General features: G+C 35.3%; 3 protein-coding genes across 7 annotated transcripts; all 3 read left to right on the top strand.

Moving 5' to 3' along the window:
- The first annotated feature begins 6,959 nt into the window (after positions 1-6,959).
- LOC140878384 (uncharacterized) lies at positions 6,960-9,947 on the top strand. Of its 2 annotated transcripts, XM_073281985.1 has the most exons (7): positions 6,961-7,826; positions 8,243-8,358; positions 8,439-8,527; positions 8,604-8,678; positions 8,810-8,917; positions 9,276-9,371; positions 9,512-9,947. In XM_073281985.1, exons 1-7 carry the CDS (start codon positions 7,396-7,398, stop codon positions 9,776-9,778), a joined length of 1,182 nt encoding a protein of 393 aa, XP_073138086.1. In that variant the 5' UTR covers positions 6,961-7,395; the 3' UTR covers positions 9,779-9,947. The 2 variants fall into 2 exon arrangements, with proteins under 2 accessions (XP_073138087.1, XP_073138086.1); XM_073281986.1 differs by lacking the exon at positions 9,276-9,371 and having other exon boundaries at positions 6,960-7,826.
- Positions 9,948-10,099: 152 nt separating this feature from the next.
- Positions 10,100-12,212, top strand: LOC140878385 (uncharacterized). 2 transcript variants are annotated; one of them, XR_012149332.1, is made up of 4 exons: positions 10,100-10,366; positions 10,958-11,276; positions 11,569-11,646; positions 11,891-12,212. XR_012149332.1 is itself a non-coding variant. In XM_073281987.1 (4 exons), exons 1-4 carry the CDS (start codon positions 10,147-10,149, stop codon positions 11,920-11,922), a joined length of 630 nt encoding a protein of 209 aa, XP_073138088.1. In that variant the 5' UTR covers positions 10,100-10,146; the 3' UTR covers positions 11,923-12,212. The 2 variants fall into 2 exon arrangements, 1 of the variants encoding a protein (XP_073138088.1); XM_073281987.1 differs by having other exon boundaries at positions 11,588-11,646.
- A 1,019-nt stretch (positions 12,213-13,231) lies between these two features.
- Positions 13,232-17,604, top strand: LOC140879327 (serine/arginine-rich splicing factor RS40-like). 3 transcript variants are annotated; one of them, XM_073283004.1, is made up of 6 exons: positions 13,232-13,360; positions 14,615-14,725; positions 16,056-16,168; positions 16,264-16,505; positions 16,599-17,219; positions 17,326-17,604. In XM_073283004.1, exons 2-6 carry the CDS (start codon positions 14,620-14,622, stop codon positions 17,366-17,368), a joined length of 1,125 nt encoding a protein of 374 aa, XP_073139105.1. In that variant the 5' UTR covers positions 13,232-13,360; positions 14,615-14,619; the 3' UTR covers positions 17,369-17,604. The 3 variants fall into 3 exon arrangements, with proteins under 3 accessions (XP_073139105.1, XP_073139106.1, XP_073139107.1); XM_073283005.1 differs by having other exon boundaries at positions 13,307-13,360; positions 14,615-15,842; XM_073283006.1 differs by lacking the exon at positions 13,232-13,360 and having other exon boundaries at positions 15,531-16,168.
- The last annotated feature ends 848 nt before the right edge of the window (positions 17,605-18,452 follow it).

Below are 18,452 nucleotides of genomic sequence, written 5' to 3'. Positions count from 1 at the left end.
GAATATCTGCCCAGAATGCCCAAATCAGAAGGAGCCAGAATTTGGAAAAACCTTTAGACCCCGAACGGATCGAAAGGATTTTTTCGAGACAAGCAAAGGTGGACAAGGACCACCGAAGATGCATTTTCACAGGGGCCTACTTCAAAAGCAAAAGATGCCCCGACAACAATAAAGCAGGCATGTGAGGAGAATAAAGCCAAAAGAAAGTGGCAGGCATGTGATTCCCCCACTAGTAAAAGATGCCATCAATAATGGCATAAAAAATTCCAAACAGCTGCCTCCTCCACTAGTAAAAGATGCCATCAATAATGGAATAAAGAAATACAAGACAGCTGTGAGATTCCCTGAAGTTTCTCGGTGAAACGAGTGGAACTACAGCTATAAATATAGGCATTTGAGGAAGCTGAAGATATCGATCATTCCCTTCAGTTTTCTTACAAATAAATTGTTGTAATATTTCTCTTTCTATTGTATTAAGTTTTTTTTTATGTATTTCAAGAACAAGGCTACTATGAGTAGCTAAACAAGTTGTCTTCTCCTCTTCAAAGGAGTTGATTTATGTAATAATATTATGTCTGAATAAATTTTCTAAATCTCTCGTTCTTCATGCTCATATTTTATAATTAAATTTATATACCATACGCCTTAAGGTAGAAAACGAATTAAGGCTGTGCTGGGTGTCGTTGAAGGAGCTTGTGCAGAAACCATCTGTTGCGACTGCGTGGTTGGAGTGTGAGGAGCACTTCGTAAAATTCGGCAGGTATGACCCGACGACATTATGGTCAAAGAGGTATTTAAATTTAATTCATCTTACGAAAGCATGTTGGACCCTAATCTGGAGTATATCGGCAGGAAACCTTGCGTAACTAATAGTCTTGCATGGCCGGGACTGGTTCGATAGGTATAACAAAGCCACGTACAAAGGATTAGTTTTAATTATATTTTAATTCAAACATGGGGACCACTAGGGAGTGAAAATAAAGAAAAAGGTGGGTAGAGAGTTAAGTTAAAGAGAAGTTTGGTAGTGGGAAGTTTAAAATAATTTGCCCTATTTTTAATAAAGAAAAAATTCTAAATAATCATGTATATATATAAAAATATTAAATTAAGTTTTTAAAATAAAAATATAATTTTCAAAATTTTTCGGTTCTTGACCGGTTCAACTGTTAAAACGATTTTTGGGAGTGTTTCGAATCAGACCAATGACCGGTTTCGGGTCGAACCGATTGAACCGGCCGGTACAGTCCAGTTTTGAAAACATGGCATTTAAGTGTTGATGCCACAAGAATCATATCATCATTTCTCAATGTCGCGTCAGCATTTTCTGATGTCACGTCAAAACTCTATACGAAGAAAGGACTAAAAACCAATTTTAACTTAACTTATAAGACCAAAATCAAAAATTAAATACTTACATGACCAAAACACAAAATGGACAAACTTAGAGGACTATTTTGACTATATTCCCATAAATATGTGTATACCTCAAACTTGAAATATACTAATTACTATATATATAGTTCGAACGAAGGTTAGAAGTAATACTTATTACGATAAATCGCGATTTTTATTTTATTTTTGTTTGGTAAATTTAAGTTTGTTTTTCATAATTTTGGTTATCTATGTTATTTTTCTAACAATTTTAGTTTATTGTCTGATGTGAAACTTATGCGATAAGAATTTAATATCGATGTAGCATTGACGCGTATATTGTTGTATCAACAATCCTGATGAAAAATTATTGAAATTTTACGATATAAGAAACAGAGACAAAATAAAATATTGGATAATCAAAGACAGATGATAAATGAGGTTAATCTATGCTACATCGAGAGTGTTTCTCCCCATATTTCAATACCATTAGATCACGTGAGCGGTGAGACCCTTATATTTTTATAAAAATTGACATGTGTGTTGATGATCCAATAGTTGACATTTGACGACATCATGGGAGAGAAGTACTCCAGGTGTAGCATAGAATAATTCGGATAAATATTTGTTAGTAAATGGAAAAGATGAATAGATGATGATACAAGAATTTAATATATCGTACACAGTAAAATAATCAAACTTTAGGTTATATACATATTTTAAAATTTAAATATTCTATTATAATCAAGTACTTGTTCTCAAAATTTTTACCATATTTCGAGAATCAGATGTTATATGATTTGTTCATCAGCAATCAAATAAGATAAATTAGCTTTTTTTTACATGACATCGTGATATTATTTATTTAATTTGTTGTATAATTTTTGAGAAGACGTACATCATGATCAATTGATCATATTAATTTGAATCCAATCATATTTTCCGTTGTACCCTGTTAGGAAGAATGTATTCCGAATTCTGAAGAACTTGAATAACAGCAGCAGCAACAACAAAGATAGTCGAGGCGAGATAATCTCTCTATCCGCAAGACGAAATTGCCCGATTAACAGTACTCAACGTTGGCGTCAATCTTCTCTAAGATACAACGACTTTGCGAACGAGATATATCAGCACAGAAAATATCTCGAAACTTCAGCGAACTAAAATAAGCAAAACTTTCTTTGAGAGAGAGTGGGGTGAAATTCTTTGCAGAGAATCTAAAATCTGATGTTTCACGTTATCAGATTTCAAAGTAGTCTTTCTGCGTTTATAACAATCATATATATACTATGACTAGAGCTGTTAAACGGGCCAACCCATGGCGGGGCGGGCCGACCCATCAAAAACCCACCTTTTGGCGGGTCGATGGCGGGCTGGAAATCCTCAACCCAACCCAACCCAAGGTGGGTTGCGGGTTAGGCGGCCGGCCCGCGGGTTGGATCACGACAAATAAAAATAAATAAAAAATATTATAATTAATTATAAATATAATTTCATAAATAAATATTAATAGAAACATATTAATAAAAATTTTAATTATTGATTTCATTTGTGTAAATTTTATATAAATTAATTAATACAAAAAAAAATCACAACTTTTATTTAAAAAATACATATATAACAATAAAAATAAAAATAAATTATTACTTTTTCAGGCCCGCGGGCCAACCCGTGCGGGTCGTGGGCCTAGGCGGGTTGACCCATCTAGGCCCACCTTTTGTCAACCCGTTTAAATTGTGCGGCGGGCCGGGCCAATCCGGCGGACTTAACCCAAATTGACGGCTCTAACTAGAACTCCAAAGAACACGTTTTATGGTTTAAGGATGTAACTCATGACAGAAAAAGTCCAAAAAGAGACGTACCTTTTCGGAACACAGACGGCGCGCTCGAGCGGTAAAATCTTACAGGTCGGGCGCAATAAAATAATATTAAATATTATTTAAACTAAATTTTATCCGAAAAGAATAATCGGATCATAAGACCCCACCCCACCGAGCCGAGGCGGTCGGCCGCGCGCGCGTGTTTGTTGCATCGATTAGCGTCTTGCCCCTTTACAAAATATCTGGTGTCCTAAGGGCCCAATTCCATAATCCAAAGTTGGATTATATAAGGTAAAAATTACATTGGAGTTATTCCAATGTGAGACAAGTCTTTTCCTCTCTTTTTTTCCTCCAATTTATTTCACCAAATTCAAATTTTTCCAACACACTTGAACAAACTTTTCAATCCATTTCTTCCTTCTACAATGGACAAGCCTTTCAAACCATTTCTTCCTACTATAATTCATTCAATATTTTCCAATAGTACCCAACCCATGGAACGTGTGGACCAAGTGTCAAATGTCAAACTGATTGTCAATCCAAATTTCTTTTATTTTCCTTTAATCATATTTATATCATTATTACTGATCATAATCTAACTACTCGGGGATATTTCTAAAATAATATTGATGTAGCAAAAAAAAAAAATAGCGATATTCGAATAGAGAAAATTTGGATAATCTTTTTAGATTCGGATGACCGTCTCTTATTCAAATAAACACATGAAACAAACTTCGCGAGTTGTTATTTGTGTCATTAAGTAAAATGAGTAGAGTTGGGAGTTTCCAGATTGATAATAGAACTAGTAACTCATTAGCTAGTTACTTTAACTATTTATGTATTTAAAAAGAATATCAGTTTTATTTTAGATATCTTTCGTGGAATGGTCTCATAAAGTTAGTTTTGTTTAAATTCAGGGCTAATTGCATCCACACCCCCTGTGAAAAGTCTAAAAAGTATAAAACACCATGTGTAAAATTAATAGCATGTTAGACCCTATGTTTTAAAAAAATTAGCATAAAAACCCCTATATGAGATGATATAAATGTGCCCGAGTTTGTATAACATATGGGTGAAATGTGCTACATTTTAAAAAACTGAGGGATGCATTAGCCTATTAATATTTCTTAGGGGATTTTATGATTATTAGACTTTTCACAGGGGAGATAAATGCAATTAGCCCTTTAAATTTACAATAAAAAGTAAAACTTTTAGCATAAATAATAGTAATTTTTCAAAAATTCGTCTTACAAAATTGATCCGTGAGACCGTCTCATATAAGGTTTTGTATTTTTTTTTTGAAAAATTAAATAATATCCGTTGCAAATATTCTTTTATTCGTCTTCCACGATTGATTAATGAGTTAGAACAATATCTTAAGAAAAAAACAACCAAATATTACGTTAGACTGTTAGAGTATGCTAAACAATATGAAGAATTTGATGTGGTGATGTTGATAACTTGATCGCATGATGACGTCGGTATTGATAACTTTATTATATGTTTCTACAGTATTGTGATTATATTGTAGTAATGCTGTTGAAATTTTAATTTTTTATTAGATTTAATTATTTTTAAAAACATAATAAAATTTCACATAAATATAACAAATTTTAAATACACATAATTAAAATTTAAAACTAACTTGAAATATAAAAACAAAAAAAATATAAAAAATACAAAATAATAAAAGACATGAAATTAAAAAATGACAATAAATTTAAAAGAATACAACCGAATAAAATATAATAAAATGTCACCAAAATAAATCACTAATCGAATCTTTTTCGAATAATTTGTTCTTGCAACTTCATGTAATATTGACGTTGAATGTCAATAAAGCCTTGAATCATTAACATCTTTCTCCGTGATTTGATTTTCTTGTTCCATCTCCATTATTTGTTGTTCCCTTACTCTTGTCTCGTGCTCCATCGTCCTTATTTCAAACATTTTTTTTTCCATATCTTGAGTCATTGTTACATAATGCTCTTTTGTCAAAGCAATCCTCTCATCATCCATTTTTTTATCTCTACATTATGTATTGTTTTCAATAATTCCACCATGTTTGCATCTTTCGATCTTTCTCTTCTCATTTTCTTTTTGAAGGCTTTCATTCTCAGCGTTTTAGTGATTTTGCTCACTTATTGTACATTGTCTCTTTCTTCGACGGGTTATTGTACCAGATGGTGTGGACAAATTAAAGTAGATAGAGAGGATTCACCATCAATATCTTCCAACTTCTTCATAGTATTCATCGAATCTCCAACAAATTCATCGAGCAACCATATCTTCCAGTTTGGTTGATCCTTCAACACTGACCAAACTTGTTCATCGAACCATGAATGGTTATGATCTTGCTCATACATCGTCTGAGCTTGAGCATATTAAACAAAAAATAAACCAAGTTCAAATATGTTGAATTTTAATAATAACAAAAAATATGCAGTCATACCCTCATATCAAATGAAGATCCGCGGTTGAGTGCTTCAAGTTCGTTCATTTCATTTTGGAATGTGAACACTCCTCTTGAAACAACGTTTCAATTCTGCTGCATGATGTCTGGTAAGAGTACTTTTCATATATTTGGAAACTCATGATTATATTTATTCCAAACCAATCTCCATAAACTCGCGTTGCTTTGATCATTTTCAAGTTCCGAATTGGTAGAACCGTTGCACTATGACTTTACGAGGCGTTCATCTTCGACCTTCGTCCAATGTTTTCTTTTGATTTCATCACCCCATCTCCAACAACAGTCTACTTTTTTTTTTCTTGATTTAGTAGACGTGGTTTCAAAAGTAGGAGGCAAGACTTCAATGGGATTTTTGGGAGAATTGAGTTTGATTGAACATAAAAATCAATATTTACTCATCGGTGAATTGAGAAGTATTTGGTGAAAGAGTAGTGAGATCAATATTTTTTTAATGAATCTATTTTTTGAATTTGATTGAAATGAATGAAATGAAAGTTGAAGAATATCGAGTTTCTGGAATTCAAGTGGAATAAATTGTGAATTTTCTAAGGTGTACCCCAACCAATTAATAGAAGAATGCTTGAATTTTGAAAATATGATCGTCTATATTTTTTCGATTTTTTTTTAAAAAAATCAGTTTTTTTTTCTATTTTTAATATATTTTTTAAAAAATTCAGGCTGAGAATGATCTGGCCGTTGATCTAAAACGGTAAGATCATCCCAACCCTTCTATTTTCTTTCCCCCTTTTTTTAAAATAAAAGGCTGTTTATAATTTTTTTAAAAAAATCGTGTTGAAATTAACCGCGCGGGACCCACCACATCCTCATCCATAAAAGATTTTCGCGTGCGAGATCTTCGCTCCTTGGAAGTACAAGGAAGTAACGGTTGGGTAGAGCCACTTGACCGCACGTCTTCCTCGCTCATTGGGGTGTTCTTAGGTTTACAAAATTTGAAATATCGGACACATTATAAAAATGTAGGTATTTCTTTTTAATTTGTTAAATCTTTGAACAAAAAATGTAGGTCATGACTCATGATAATACAAACAAAAGCTAGTTTTTTTTTATTTTTCTTTTTTCAAAAAGTGATGCTTTTTGATGTGACGTCACACGGATTTTACCGGTTCAGCTGACCCGGTATTTTCCGAGTAGAAACTAGAAACGCGTGGGCCACGTGACAGTTAAAAAATTGGGTAGGACCAGTGGAACCAATTCTGTTCACAGTTCACCATATATATGGAGACCGGTCTTCTGGCCCACTCAAATAAATTGGGCAAATTCAAATGATCCTCCAGTAAAATTGTGTACACACCACTTTTTGTCAGTTTTAAGATTGATTTCTTGGAATATTGAGAAAGTATATGCATTTTACACTTACACTTGACAAATATGATGATGTAGCACTCCCAACTGAGTTTACAATCTTCTCCTATAAATAAACTCATGAAATATTTTTTTAGGATGAGATTCACGGTGAATAATTAAACAAAATAATGATAATCAAGAGACTTTGATCCCGCTCATGTTCGACACTATAATCGTGAAAATTATGGTGGATCTTTGTATTTGTCATTGTACACTATTTTGTTGGCATCGAATCTTAATTATTGTCTAAGTCACACAAATTTATCCTCGGGAAAAAAAAAAAGTCTTCCTATCTGATTTTTCAGAAAAAAGAAAAACAAAGAAATTGAATGATAGAATCAGATATTACACTCGCGGGCAAAACCAATGCGAATCACACACTACCTGAGCATGAAAGTTTCGCCTTTTCCATTTTCAGTCTCTGCCCCGTTCTCCATCGAATTCCATTTTCGAAAGATTCATAGATTCAAGCCCATCACGATTCCTTCGTGTAAAGCCTCCATCATCCCGCCCCCACCGCCAGATTTCGACTTTAGGAACGAAATCTTGGGTCTTTCCACTGCCGTAATAGCCGAGACCCATCCAGAATTACTTGATCTGGCTCGTGATGGGGCCTTGGTCATGATTAATAAAAGTGATTACGGGCCAGTTCCATCGTGGAGAAGTGACTTCGTTGAACCGGATTCCATTTGGCTCATTGGAACCACGCATACTTCCCAACAGTCTGCCTCCGATGTTGAAAGGGTTATTCGAGCTGTTAGGCCCGATAACGTTGTTGTCGAGCTTTGCAGAAGCAGGTAAGTCTTGTTCTTTAGTTTGGAATTGATATTGATGCGGGTTTTGGTTGAAATCTTGTTAAATCTCGCTGCTTGTTTATGACGGGGGATTGCAATCATGGCTTCCCCTGGTCTCCCTCTTTGCCTCTTGAGGTGTCAGCAGTTCTGTAAGTGATGGATTATATGCACACTCTCGGTTGTTCTGTTGCTGGGACATTTTATGTTTTTATCTAATTATCAGTGATTCATGAGATGTATAGAGGACCAACATGAATTAATTTGGGAGATACACTTTGTGTAAAATACCAATAACTTGTGATTTATCGTGAATAGGGATAGGCCTTTATTTTCTACCACATGTACTATTTAGAAGCTTACCGTTTACAGAAACAGTTTGATTACGGCTTAACCTAAAGTGTCACAGAGGTTTTCCTCAGGGCTGGGATCATGTACACTACTGAGAACGGTGAGCTAAATCAGCAACTAAAATCAAGCATGTTCTCTCTAAGTGGAACTGGCTTTTTCGGTGCTGTTGGCCGAAGCATTAACTTGGGTTTGTGCGTACACCATGGTTATTTATACATCAGAAAATTTCTCCGTTTGGAAACTTATTCCATTTCTTTGATGTTATAGGAGGTCAAACTGCTTTAGCATTACGCCTGCTCTTGGCTGCCTTCTCTTCAAAAGTATCGTCAGATATCAACCGTCCTTTTGGAGATGAGGTAAATGCTCGGAATTTCGATGATAGACTTGTTCCATCAAGTTGCCTCTAAGAAGGTCTATGATCCGTGTTTACAGTTTCGTGCAGCTCGGAAGGTTGCTGAAGAAATTGGTGCTCAATTAGTATTGGGAGATAGACCGATTGAGATAACTGTAAGTATTCGAGCCATGTAGCACAGACCAGCATGATATACTGCACTCCATCGTGTATCCATATAAGGTGTTTCTGGCTTCACTTTGATCATCACGGCTAACACATTGAAAGTGGATCGTGCCATTTTCAGCTTGAGAGAGCATGGACTTCACTAAAGTGGAATGAGAAATTGAACTTGGTATACTCTGTCATCCGCGGAATAACATCATCTGACGTCTCCAAGACCAAGATGACAGAGGTGATTGTTTTTCTGAAATTTATTAGTTATTTGGAGATCGAAGTCATTGCTCTGCTGCATCAAATTTCTTAGCACACACTTAGGAGATTTCAAGAAACAGGTAAACTTGACTTCGTGCACACGACATGCTCTTAAAGACAATTGTTGGATCATGCCTGGTGTCACTTGAACAAACCACCGAAAAGAAAACTGATGACGACGACAATGAGTCACGATTTTAAAACATAACTCGGGGTTTTTTGTTGTCAGCTATAGAATCTTATTCATGTTTTGTTGAACACTCTAGAATTTCTTAAAGCTCACACAATTTTGTGAACACTCAGATTGGTATAATATAATGTGTTTCTTTGGACATTAGGAATCTAGCACTAGTGATGGCAGCTTTCACCTATATGAGATGTTAAGTTTCTCATATCCATCATTATTGCCGCCTCTCATACACGAACGAGATACTGTAAGTATAATAGTATATCATCCATAGAAATACTGATAAAAAAGAAGATTGCGGGATCACGGTTGAGAATAAAACACTCACCAAATCCCCCGAACTGGTCGAAGACCTCCTATTATTCTCACAGACGATCTCTTTCTCAGTTTCTTGCTTGGTCCCTAAAAAGGAGCAAAGCGGTGAACAAGAGCAAGAAAGTTGTGGGTGTCATTGGCAAAGGGCACGTTAACGGCGTTATATACTCACTCATATCGGATCAAGGGAACCTTCGATTCAAAGACTTAGCCGGGAAGAAGCCTTATGGGAATGGTAGCTATGGTTGGATTATCAACATTGCCAAAGACTTGTTCAGGGATACTGTCATCGCCATTCTGTTATGGCTTGCATACGAACAGATAACATCAGTATTCTAGCAATTGTTTTGAACCCATTTTTGCCTGTATTTGTTTAACACTGGAAATCTCTTGTCTAATTGAAGGGCCAACATGCTGTTTTAAATGAAGATTCTAAACTTGTGCTGTAGTTTTTTTAATATCGTGTTATTATTTAAATAATACCAAGTCAACAGATTTCACAAATTCATTTGATGTCTCTTTTTCTTGATTCTTGTTTGAATTTTGCTGCTGTTCTAATGATTCATTGCCCCCCGACACCACCTAATCCAATGTACGGTACAGAGATACAGCAAATAAATATTAATTAATGCGCAGTTGACGCCATAAATATTTTAGACTAGGCTCCATCGTCTCTTCCAATCATCTCCACCACCAATACTGCTCAGATGTCGCGTTATCTATCAAACCTTCGGGTTCAAATCGACTCACCTCGATACGACAACGATTCCGCATCTGATAATGTAAATGATGGCGCCTCGAAGGAGAATCAAAATCTGTTCGTGGGAATCAAGGACGGCTGGAAATCCTCTCGCCTTCGGGATTGTACAGGTGATTATATCAATGTTCGATCCAGGCCCTATCTTATGAAACTTCTTGAGAAACAAGGTACGATTTACCAATTTTCAGTTTGGTGTTATCCATTTTTCGAACCTAAAGTTTAATTGGTATTTCATGCCATATGCAATGGACTTTGATTTTTTTGTTTTTTTTTTTTTGGAAAATGTTTTTGACCTAATTATCAGAAACGGATTTTGAATAATTGAGAACTGAATTCTTCCTTATTAGGATTCTTACAAAAATCGAAATATCATAGTTTGTGAGGCAAACGCTTGTTTTCTAAAGTGACTCCATCTTTGACCTAGTTTTTGTGCAAAAAACACTCATCTTAGAATCCAAAAGATGAAAAGTGTAGCTTTAATAGTTGCAGCATTATGTTTCTTAAAAAGGTTTATATTCATGGTAACAGAACACAAAAGTTTTCTTTTCCTTTTTTTTTTAATGTGTGTACCATCGAAATATGCTGTTTATTTAAAAAGATTCTGCATCTTCTTGCACATATGAACAAAAATTAAACAGGCATTTAGTCCAGCCAAAAAAGTGGCTCTACGATCAGTCTCTGATATTCCGAAGCTTGGATCATTGTGTAAATGTTGCTATCTTGAAAATCATGTGTTTTGCACGATTCGGAGTGTGCAGGTGATCGGAAGGTTCTATTTGCGGATAAAGTTCTAAAGTTCACTTGCTCAGGGAAGATGAAACTCCGTTTTCTTCTGATTACTGATTTTGCAATTTACATCGTGGATCCTGATACTGACTCGCTCAAAAGAAGAATAGCCCTAGCAGCTGTGGAGAAGCTATGCTCGAGTGAACTATGTGATAATTTCTTGGCCATTATTATTCCTACCGAGTATGATCTACTCATGGCTAGTACCAGAAAGACTGAAATAGTGGCCGTCTTCGTGGAGACTACTAAGAGTGCATCTGACTATGAACTCGAGGTTTCTCGGTCTAACAGGTAAATCTGACTGAATCTTATTCAAAGCTCAGCATTTTTGTCTGTATTACGTTTAGTTTTTAATAACTGATTAGAAGAATTGATCTCTTGTAAGTCCTGCTTCTCTGACAACATCCTATAATATCATATGTGCATACAAACTATTAGGGATAAATAAGCTACGTTTTCTGTCGCCATCTGATCTTAGTTCTAAACTAGCCGCGCATGGACTTACATGATTTAAAATTTCGATTGTGGTAACTTTGAAATTCGATAGGATCTTGAACTGCCTTTTTGTCCTGTGTAATCACAGATGAATTTCAATCTAGCAGGTTTGAGTACAATGCAGCTGCTGAAGTAGTGAAAGAAGTACAATTTGAGGAAGCAGAAGGTATAACCTACATTTTTTTTTACCAGGAAATGGAATCATGTATTTCCCTTTGTGGACCCCCAAATTTTAGTTAAGAGGGAATTCAATTATATACTCGGCTGAGGTTACCGAACACTGGTATTGTCACCTTCCATTGTCCATGTATTTCAGATCCTAGTACCTACAACTTAAGTATTTCTCTTTGATGCTTACAAGCTTCCATAAGATTGTGCAAGCTTAACCTTATCATTTGTTGTTGTCTTAGGTGGTGTCAGAACAAAAATCGTGCGAAAATGATCTCCTGTTTCATGCGTTTTGCGGAGTATGCCTCCATATATTTCCAGAACGTTGGTATTGTGCAGTGTAAAGGTGATTCTTTTCTCGTAGCTTCATGTTTAAATGGGACTGGGATTCATCGTTCTGTGTGTTTTAGAAGCTTGTGGATGGAAACATACAACAAGGGCGTAGTTTGTTTGAGCTAAGACCTGGGCATTTCTCAGCTTGTGGGTTGCCCAAGCAATCATTCTTGTTCTAGTACCCGTACGGGGTTTGTAACTTTGTTTTTGAAAGAATATTATTTATTTTTATTGTTTTGCGAAAGCTCATTTGATGTTTTTCAGTAGAAATTAATATATTATATCATTACATCGTTGAAACATAAGGCTGGTGACTATAGATGGAGAAAAAAAAAACAATGACATTTGAAAAAAAAAAATTTAGATGAAGGATGTAAAATGATTACACATTGTATTTGTATCATTGTATAATCATAACATGCATTTATTATCCATAATCTAAAAATCCAAAAGAAGTAATTATTCAATTAATCATAATAATATTTCTAAAATTCTTAATTTTAATGTAATTTATAATGATTAATTATCCGAAAAATCTGTAAACTAGAAACCAAGTCATATGCATATTGCATTTAATTGGTATTTTTTTTATCATAAGAACTTATATGAGATGATTTCACGGGTAAGTTTTGTGACTTGGATCTCTTCATTAAGTCACACATGAACAAGTAATATTTTTTTATGACAAAATATTATTTTTTATCGTAAATATAAACATGATTGATCCGTCTAAGACGAAATTGACATTACTTTTTATTGCAATTATAAAAATGGTTGATCTGTCTCATGAATAAAAATATATGATATCAACTCATAAAAGACATACTTTTTATTTATTTATTTATTATATTATTATTATTATTTTAAAATTTGTTGCAAACCACACCTCAAAACCAGACTCGATTATAAGTATTGGGAAAAAATATATTTTCGATCATGTAATTTTGTTATTTTAATTTTTTTATGATGTAAAATTTCAAATTTAGTCTTATAATTTTTCGTTTTTATAATTTTAATCATTTTTTTAACCGAGATTACTGATGTAGTACGTATTACTTATCAGCATCATTTCATCATCACATTATTATATATCACTGTCAAGTCTGAAAAATAATTAAAATTATTAATTTTTAATAAAAAAAACGAAGATAACAAACTTGAAATTTCAAAATAAAATGATTCAAAAAAAATAAAAAAAATTAAAAAAATCAAAATCGCACAAGCCCGTGGGCCGTGAGACCGAAAAACCAATTTTCCCTATAAATATTCTATTAACAAGCCCAGTCCGGCAATACGATTTATTTGTTCGATATATCGAAAAGTTCGTTTTTGCAACATCTCTCTCTCCATCCATTGCTAGGGTTTCAACGATTCCGAAGGTAAGCTCCCCCTCTTAATTCATTTCAATAGTTTTCCGCCATTGGATCCTCCCTGTTTTGTTTATATTTTACTCCGATCTGTTGTTTTAGGATCTCGATTTTTTTCAGCTTTTTTCCTCTTGTTTTTTGAATATTACTTGTTTCCGGGGTTATTATAATTGACGTCAATTTTCAGGCGAATTGTTGTTTTAAAATTTTTAAATAGGGATTGTATTTTCGTAATAATCTATGCATGTGCGGTCTTAGTTTTTTTGTGCGTAATGCTTGATTTTCGTTCTCCATTTTCCTTCTTATTACTGTTTATTTTTTAAATTTCCATGGAGAGTGGACCGTGGTTATATTTCTGTTCAATCGCCTATTCATGTACCATTTGTAATTAAATGTCCTGTGTGATGGCCATGGAAATCCAAACTGGTTAATGGATGTTGCTATGTTGATTAAATAAGTTTCGTAATTGAGTTACTCCTGTGGAATCCCCAGTCCTCATTCTAAATAAATGGAGATTCATAATTCTGTGAGTTCAAACATGTGCCCAAGACCTTGAATTTGTCTTTGAATCAGCAAAGGTTTCTGAAAAGGAGCTGGTTTTTTATGCAGACGATGCACCCTCTATGGCACATAATGGGGATTTCTGGCCATGTCCTCTGTTAAAAGCTTTAGTTGATCCTAGAACTAAACTTACAAAGTATTTTATTGTTTTGAGATAGAACAATTAATCTGATGGTTACTGTCTAAGTAGAATGTTACACACGTGTTGACTAAAATTATTGGAGAAAATGTTTTTATCTTTCTTGTACTTGCGGATATGATATTATAAGTCGCCCTTCTTGTATTCTCATATCTGTTTCCTTTGCATAATTTGTTTTATAAATAAATAGCCGCATGAATGAGTTACAAGATGTCATTGATCCAACAAAACTCAATAATCAACTAAGTGAAGTGGGATTGCTTTCTGTAATTGGTTTTATGGTCACGGACAGTAAAGAGTAACAATCTTGGGGTATTGATTTGTGAGGCAGAGTAGCGGACACTTTTAGACTTTGAGTTGTATGCGGTATTTGTTTGAGAGTCTTATAAGTTGCCTTGCTTGAGTTAATTGGCAATGTGTTTTAAAAGTAAAACTCATATAGTATTGTCTTCAGTCAGTTGATTTACAGAAACTAGAACTTTCAATTTAGTGTTTTGGTGTTTGCTTTTGCATAAATTTTTTTTTTTTACATTCTGAATTGAGGTCTTTACGGGTTTTACATTCAGGTGACATGAGGTCAATTTTCTGTGGAAATTTCGAGTATGACGCACGACAGTCTGATCTTGAAAGACTCTTTAGAAGATATGGAAAAGTTGATAGAGTTGATATGAAGTCTGGTAAGTACGATTCAATGGGTTGATGCATGCAAAAGTTAGGAATGTGGGTGGGGGGTTGCAGTTGCAAATTTGCAATGCAGGATCAGTGTTCCATTTTATAAGTATGAATGAAGCAATATTGCTCTAAAAAATAAGCTCTTTTCATTCATCTTGCTTGTGATCGTGACTTCACTATGGATCCTGCTATAATCACGTGTGAATAATTTATCTTTACTTTGAGACAGAAGAATTACTTTCTGCTGGCCTTGACTCGAGTCCTGTGGTTTGCATAAAACACTGTTATGCTCTTTTTTTTTTTTTTTTTTTCCTCCCTGGAAGTAGTTCATCTGGTGGAGACTGGTTTATTTCTTGCGTGAGAAACTTCTCAAACTAGTTAGTCTTCGTGAGAAGTGAATATGGTTGGAAATTTTGAGCTTGCTGCTTACTGAAACACTATTTTGGTATCAATAATCCTCAAAGAGGCAGGTATGGTTGTGTTAATGTGTAATTAAACCTCTATTTAGATTATGTATTTGTGTAAGTTACAGCTCATGAGAGCAATGATGATAAGAAAATTTTAGCGCGAACCTTCCATCTTTTCCCCCGAGGAGAGTAAGAAGTTAAAGGAGGCTCTGCTAACAATTAATGGAAGATCCAAATGCAGACTGGCGCTTTTCCAGCATAGTGTATTCTGAAACGTGGTTATTGGCACTGAAATGTTTCCTTGTCAAGTTTAACTGGTTGTCAACATATGTTAAAAAGAGAAAAGAAAAGTTTATCTCATTAAAGTGTGAGACCCCCATACTCAACTAATTCTTTGGCGCAGGATTTCAATGCAATGTCCATATGATTCCTGACTTCCACATCTCATTTCCTGGTGGTAACAAGAAACCTCATCTAATTTCCTAGAAGAGCCCTCTGAGCATCCATGGCATCATCATCACACGTTTTCCCAAGTCATTATTGCCTTCATTCTGCACGATATTTGCCCATCCTTCACTTGCCCATGTTACACATGCAGACCTCGGAGCTGAGGCAGCCAAAAATTTGGAGAAAAGGCACTCATTTTTACATTATTTGTTATGAGACATCCACATCTGGATATTGTCCCTTGACATTGCTTAGATCACTAGCCAAGGTCTGTTACTATTCAACTGATCGGTAGCTTCTGGATAGACAAGACTGATCTTTACTAATATTATCGAGTGAAAGGGTAGCTTGTTTGCCAATTTCTGGACAAAGTATTTTAATATACGAGTTGCATACGAGAGAATTCTATTTTGAATAGATTATTTTACTGTAAAAGCACTAGCATACTAAAACGTTGATGTTTTACCTTTAATATTATCAGGTTTTGCTTTCGTTTACATGGAAGATGATAGAGATGCAGAGGATGCCATACGCGCACTTGACCGAATTGAATTTGGTAGAAAGGGGCGTAAACTTCGTGTTGAGTGGACTAAGGTAACTTTAATATGTGAGATTCTGTTGGTGCTGTAGCCTGCTGGCCATTGTTATTTGAATGATTTTTATCGGTCCTAGCTTTTGTTTTGCTGCAGCAAGAACGAGACCGGGGTATCAGGCGTCCTGAGTCCTCTAGAAAATCTTCGTCTAATTCAAGACCCTCAAAGACCCTTTTTGTCATCAACTTTGACCCATATCATACCAGAACAAGGGATTTGGAAAAACATTTTGATCCTTACGGGAAAATTCTGAATGTAAGGATCAGGAAGAATTTTGCATTTATTCAGTATGAATCTCTCGATGATGCAATTAAAGCTTTGGATGCTACTAATTTAAGGTAAATAATGTTCTGCCAGATGTGGTTTACTCTAGTGCTCGTAATTGATGTCAGTGTTGCCTAATATTCAATTATTTTGGATTTTTGACACAGTAAACTGTTGGATCGAGTCATAACCGTTGAGTTTGCTATCAAGGATGATGATGCTAGGCGAAATGGTTATAGTCCCGATCGAGCCCGTGATAGATCACCTGCGAGAGGCTATGACCGGATGCGATCTCCCAGTCCCAGAAGGGAAAGGGGAAGTCCTGACTATGGACACAATAATGGACGTAGCCCAAGTCCACGTCGTCGAGAGCGAGCAAGTCCTAAGTATGATGTTAGGTCTAGTCTGAGCCCCAGCCACAAAGAAAGTGAGCCTAAATATGGTCGTGGCCTCAGCACTAGTCCCAGGAAAGAACGAGACTCTCTTTACAATGACAAACACAACTCAGTTCCTCTGAGGAACAGGTCTGACGATGTTATGGTGCGCAGCCCCAGCCCTGGGAAAAGAGCAATTCCAGATTATGGTCAGGGTTCGAGCCCAAGTCCTCCAAGAGGGCAAAGACAGAGAGTCGGCCTTGATGGGAAAAGAGCAACTCCGGATTATGGTCAGGGTTCGAGCCCAAGTCCTCCAAGAGGGCAAAGACAGAGAGTCGGCCTTGATGATTTTGATAGTGAGCTGAAACCTGCTTACAGTGATGGAGAAAGCCCTCCACAAGAGCGATATGGGAGGTATGACTCTTTTAATGTTTCACCCGTTTGTCTCTGTATCCAACTGCTATTTTTAACTGATATATTAAGTCAATAATTCCTAATCTAACCAATTTCTATGATCCAGTCGATCCCCCGTGGCCAGAGGGAGATCTCGATCTCAGTCTTGATTGCAGACATCTGCAAAGACATGGTAGCCTGGTCCATTGAACTTCACTTCATGGACTTTCAGCCAGGTATGCTGATGAATCCCTGCTGTTATTTTTGTTAAGTTCATGTTAAGACTTGCTCTTTGATCTCCGCATTGCGGCTCTTGATCCGTCGTTTCTTCCCTAAGATACTAGTTGTTTATGTAACTGTAATCCTTGTTGACTCAACTATATTAGTGCTATTATTATTATTGTTATTGTTGTTGTTATTATTTTTTGCTCTTATTGCTTATATTGTTTGTTTTGGATGCACAAAATAAATTTCGTTACCCACCCTCGACCATTTTTGGAAATGATTTCTCTACTTGCGCTCAATGAATCCCTTCGTGTACACTCATGGCCTTCTCCGGAGTGTTGGGATGTAACGCTTTGTGGTAAAATTATATGAAGTAATGTTGTGTTTTCTTAATGCTGTAGCGATATCATTCCAAAAGGGGAAAAAATGGCATCTTATTATTTATTGTAGTGGATATCACGATTTGAAAAATCAATCTATTCATTTATTATGTCAGGCACGAAACGATGTTCTTGAGTTGGTCGGTCACATTGGACCATTGAGATTTGAGACTTGTGAGAAAGTAGACTCTTGATTACGGACAAAATCTATATTTAAATATGGTACTGCAAAACTTGCGTAAAATTCTTCCGCTTATAATTGAAAAATGTGGGCATAATTATGATCGATTATAATTAAAAAAGAGACTGGAAAAAGATGGCTAACTTCCATAAAATACAAGTAAACTACCAAAAGCCTTGAGTTTGGTTTTTTGCATTTGGAAGTAGCTTACGGCTCGTTAAGAGGGGAGGGTTTAATCACTACAAGGGACAATTGTTTTCGAAAAAAATTTCATATTAAATATCCTTTAAAATTTATTCAAAAGTTTTTAAGAACTTTTAAGTTTTTAACAGTGGTCGCACAATCCATGGTTCAAGAACTTTTAAGTTTTTAACAGTGGTCGCACAATCCATTATTGATTATACTGTACAAAAGAAACATGCGTGGTAACATTTTTCAATGTATAGTGTATGCATATATATAAATAAA

Source organism: Henckelia pumila, chromosome 2 (genome assembly GCF_033568475.1).
Source record: "Henckelia pumila isolate YLH828 chromosome 2, ASM3356847v2, whole genome shotgun sequence".
Taxonomy (NCBI): domain Eukaryota; kingdom Viridiplantae; phylum Streptophyta; class Magnoliopsida; order Lamiales; family Gesneriaceae; genus Henckelia; species Henckelia pumila.
The sequence above is the reverse complement of the archived record's forward strand: the minus strand, read 5'-3'. Positions and strand labels throughout refer to the sequence as shown.

Excerpts from the sequence above, each read along its gene's own strand:
- LOC140878384 (XM_073281985.1), top strand. The coding sequence starts at position 7,396 with ATGCGAATCACACACTACCTGAGCATGAAAGTTTCGCCTTTTCCATTT. Across the intron at positions 7,827-8,242 it reads GTCGAGCTTTGCAGAAGCAG|GGCTGGGATCATGTACACTA; the intron begins GTAAGTCTTGTT and ends GGTTTTCCTCAG. Across the intron at positions 8,679-8,809 it reads ATAGACCGATTGAGATAACT|CTTGAGAGAGCATGGACTTC; the intron begins GTAAGTATTCGA and ends TGCCATTTTCAG.
- LOC140878385 (XM_073281987.1), top strand. The coding sequence starts at position 10,147 with ATGTCGCGTTATCTATCAAACCTTCGGGTTCAAATCGACTCACCTCGA. Across the intron at positions 10,367-10,957 it reads GAAACTTCTTGAGAAACAAG|GTGATCGGAAGGTTCTATTT; the intron begins GTACGATTTACC and ends CGGAGTGTGCAG. Across the intron at positions 11,647-11,890 it reads ACAATTTGAGGAAGCAGAAG|GTGGTGTCAGAACAAAAATC; the intron begins GTATAACCTACA and ends TTGTTGTCTTAG.
- LOC140879327 (XM_073283004.1), top strand. The coding sequence starts at position 14,620 with ATGAGGTCAATTTTCTGTGGAAATTTCGAGTATGACGCACGACAGTCT. Across the intron at positions 14,726-16,055 it reads TAGAGTTGATATGAAGTCTG|GTTTTGCTTTCGTTTACATG; the intron begins GTAAGTACGATT and ends TAATATTATCAG. Across the intron at positions 17,220-17,325 it reads CCACAAGAGCGATATGGGAG|TCGATCCCCCGTGGCCAGAG; the intron begins GTATGACTCTTT and ends TCTATGATCCAG.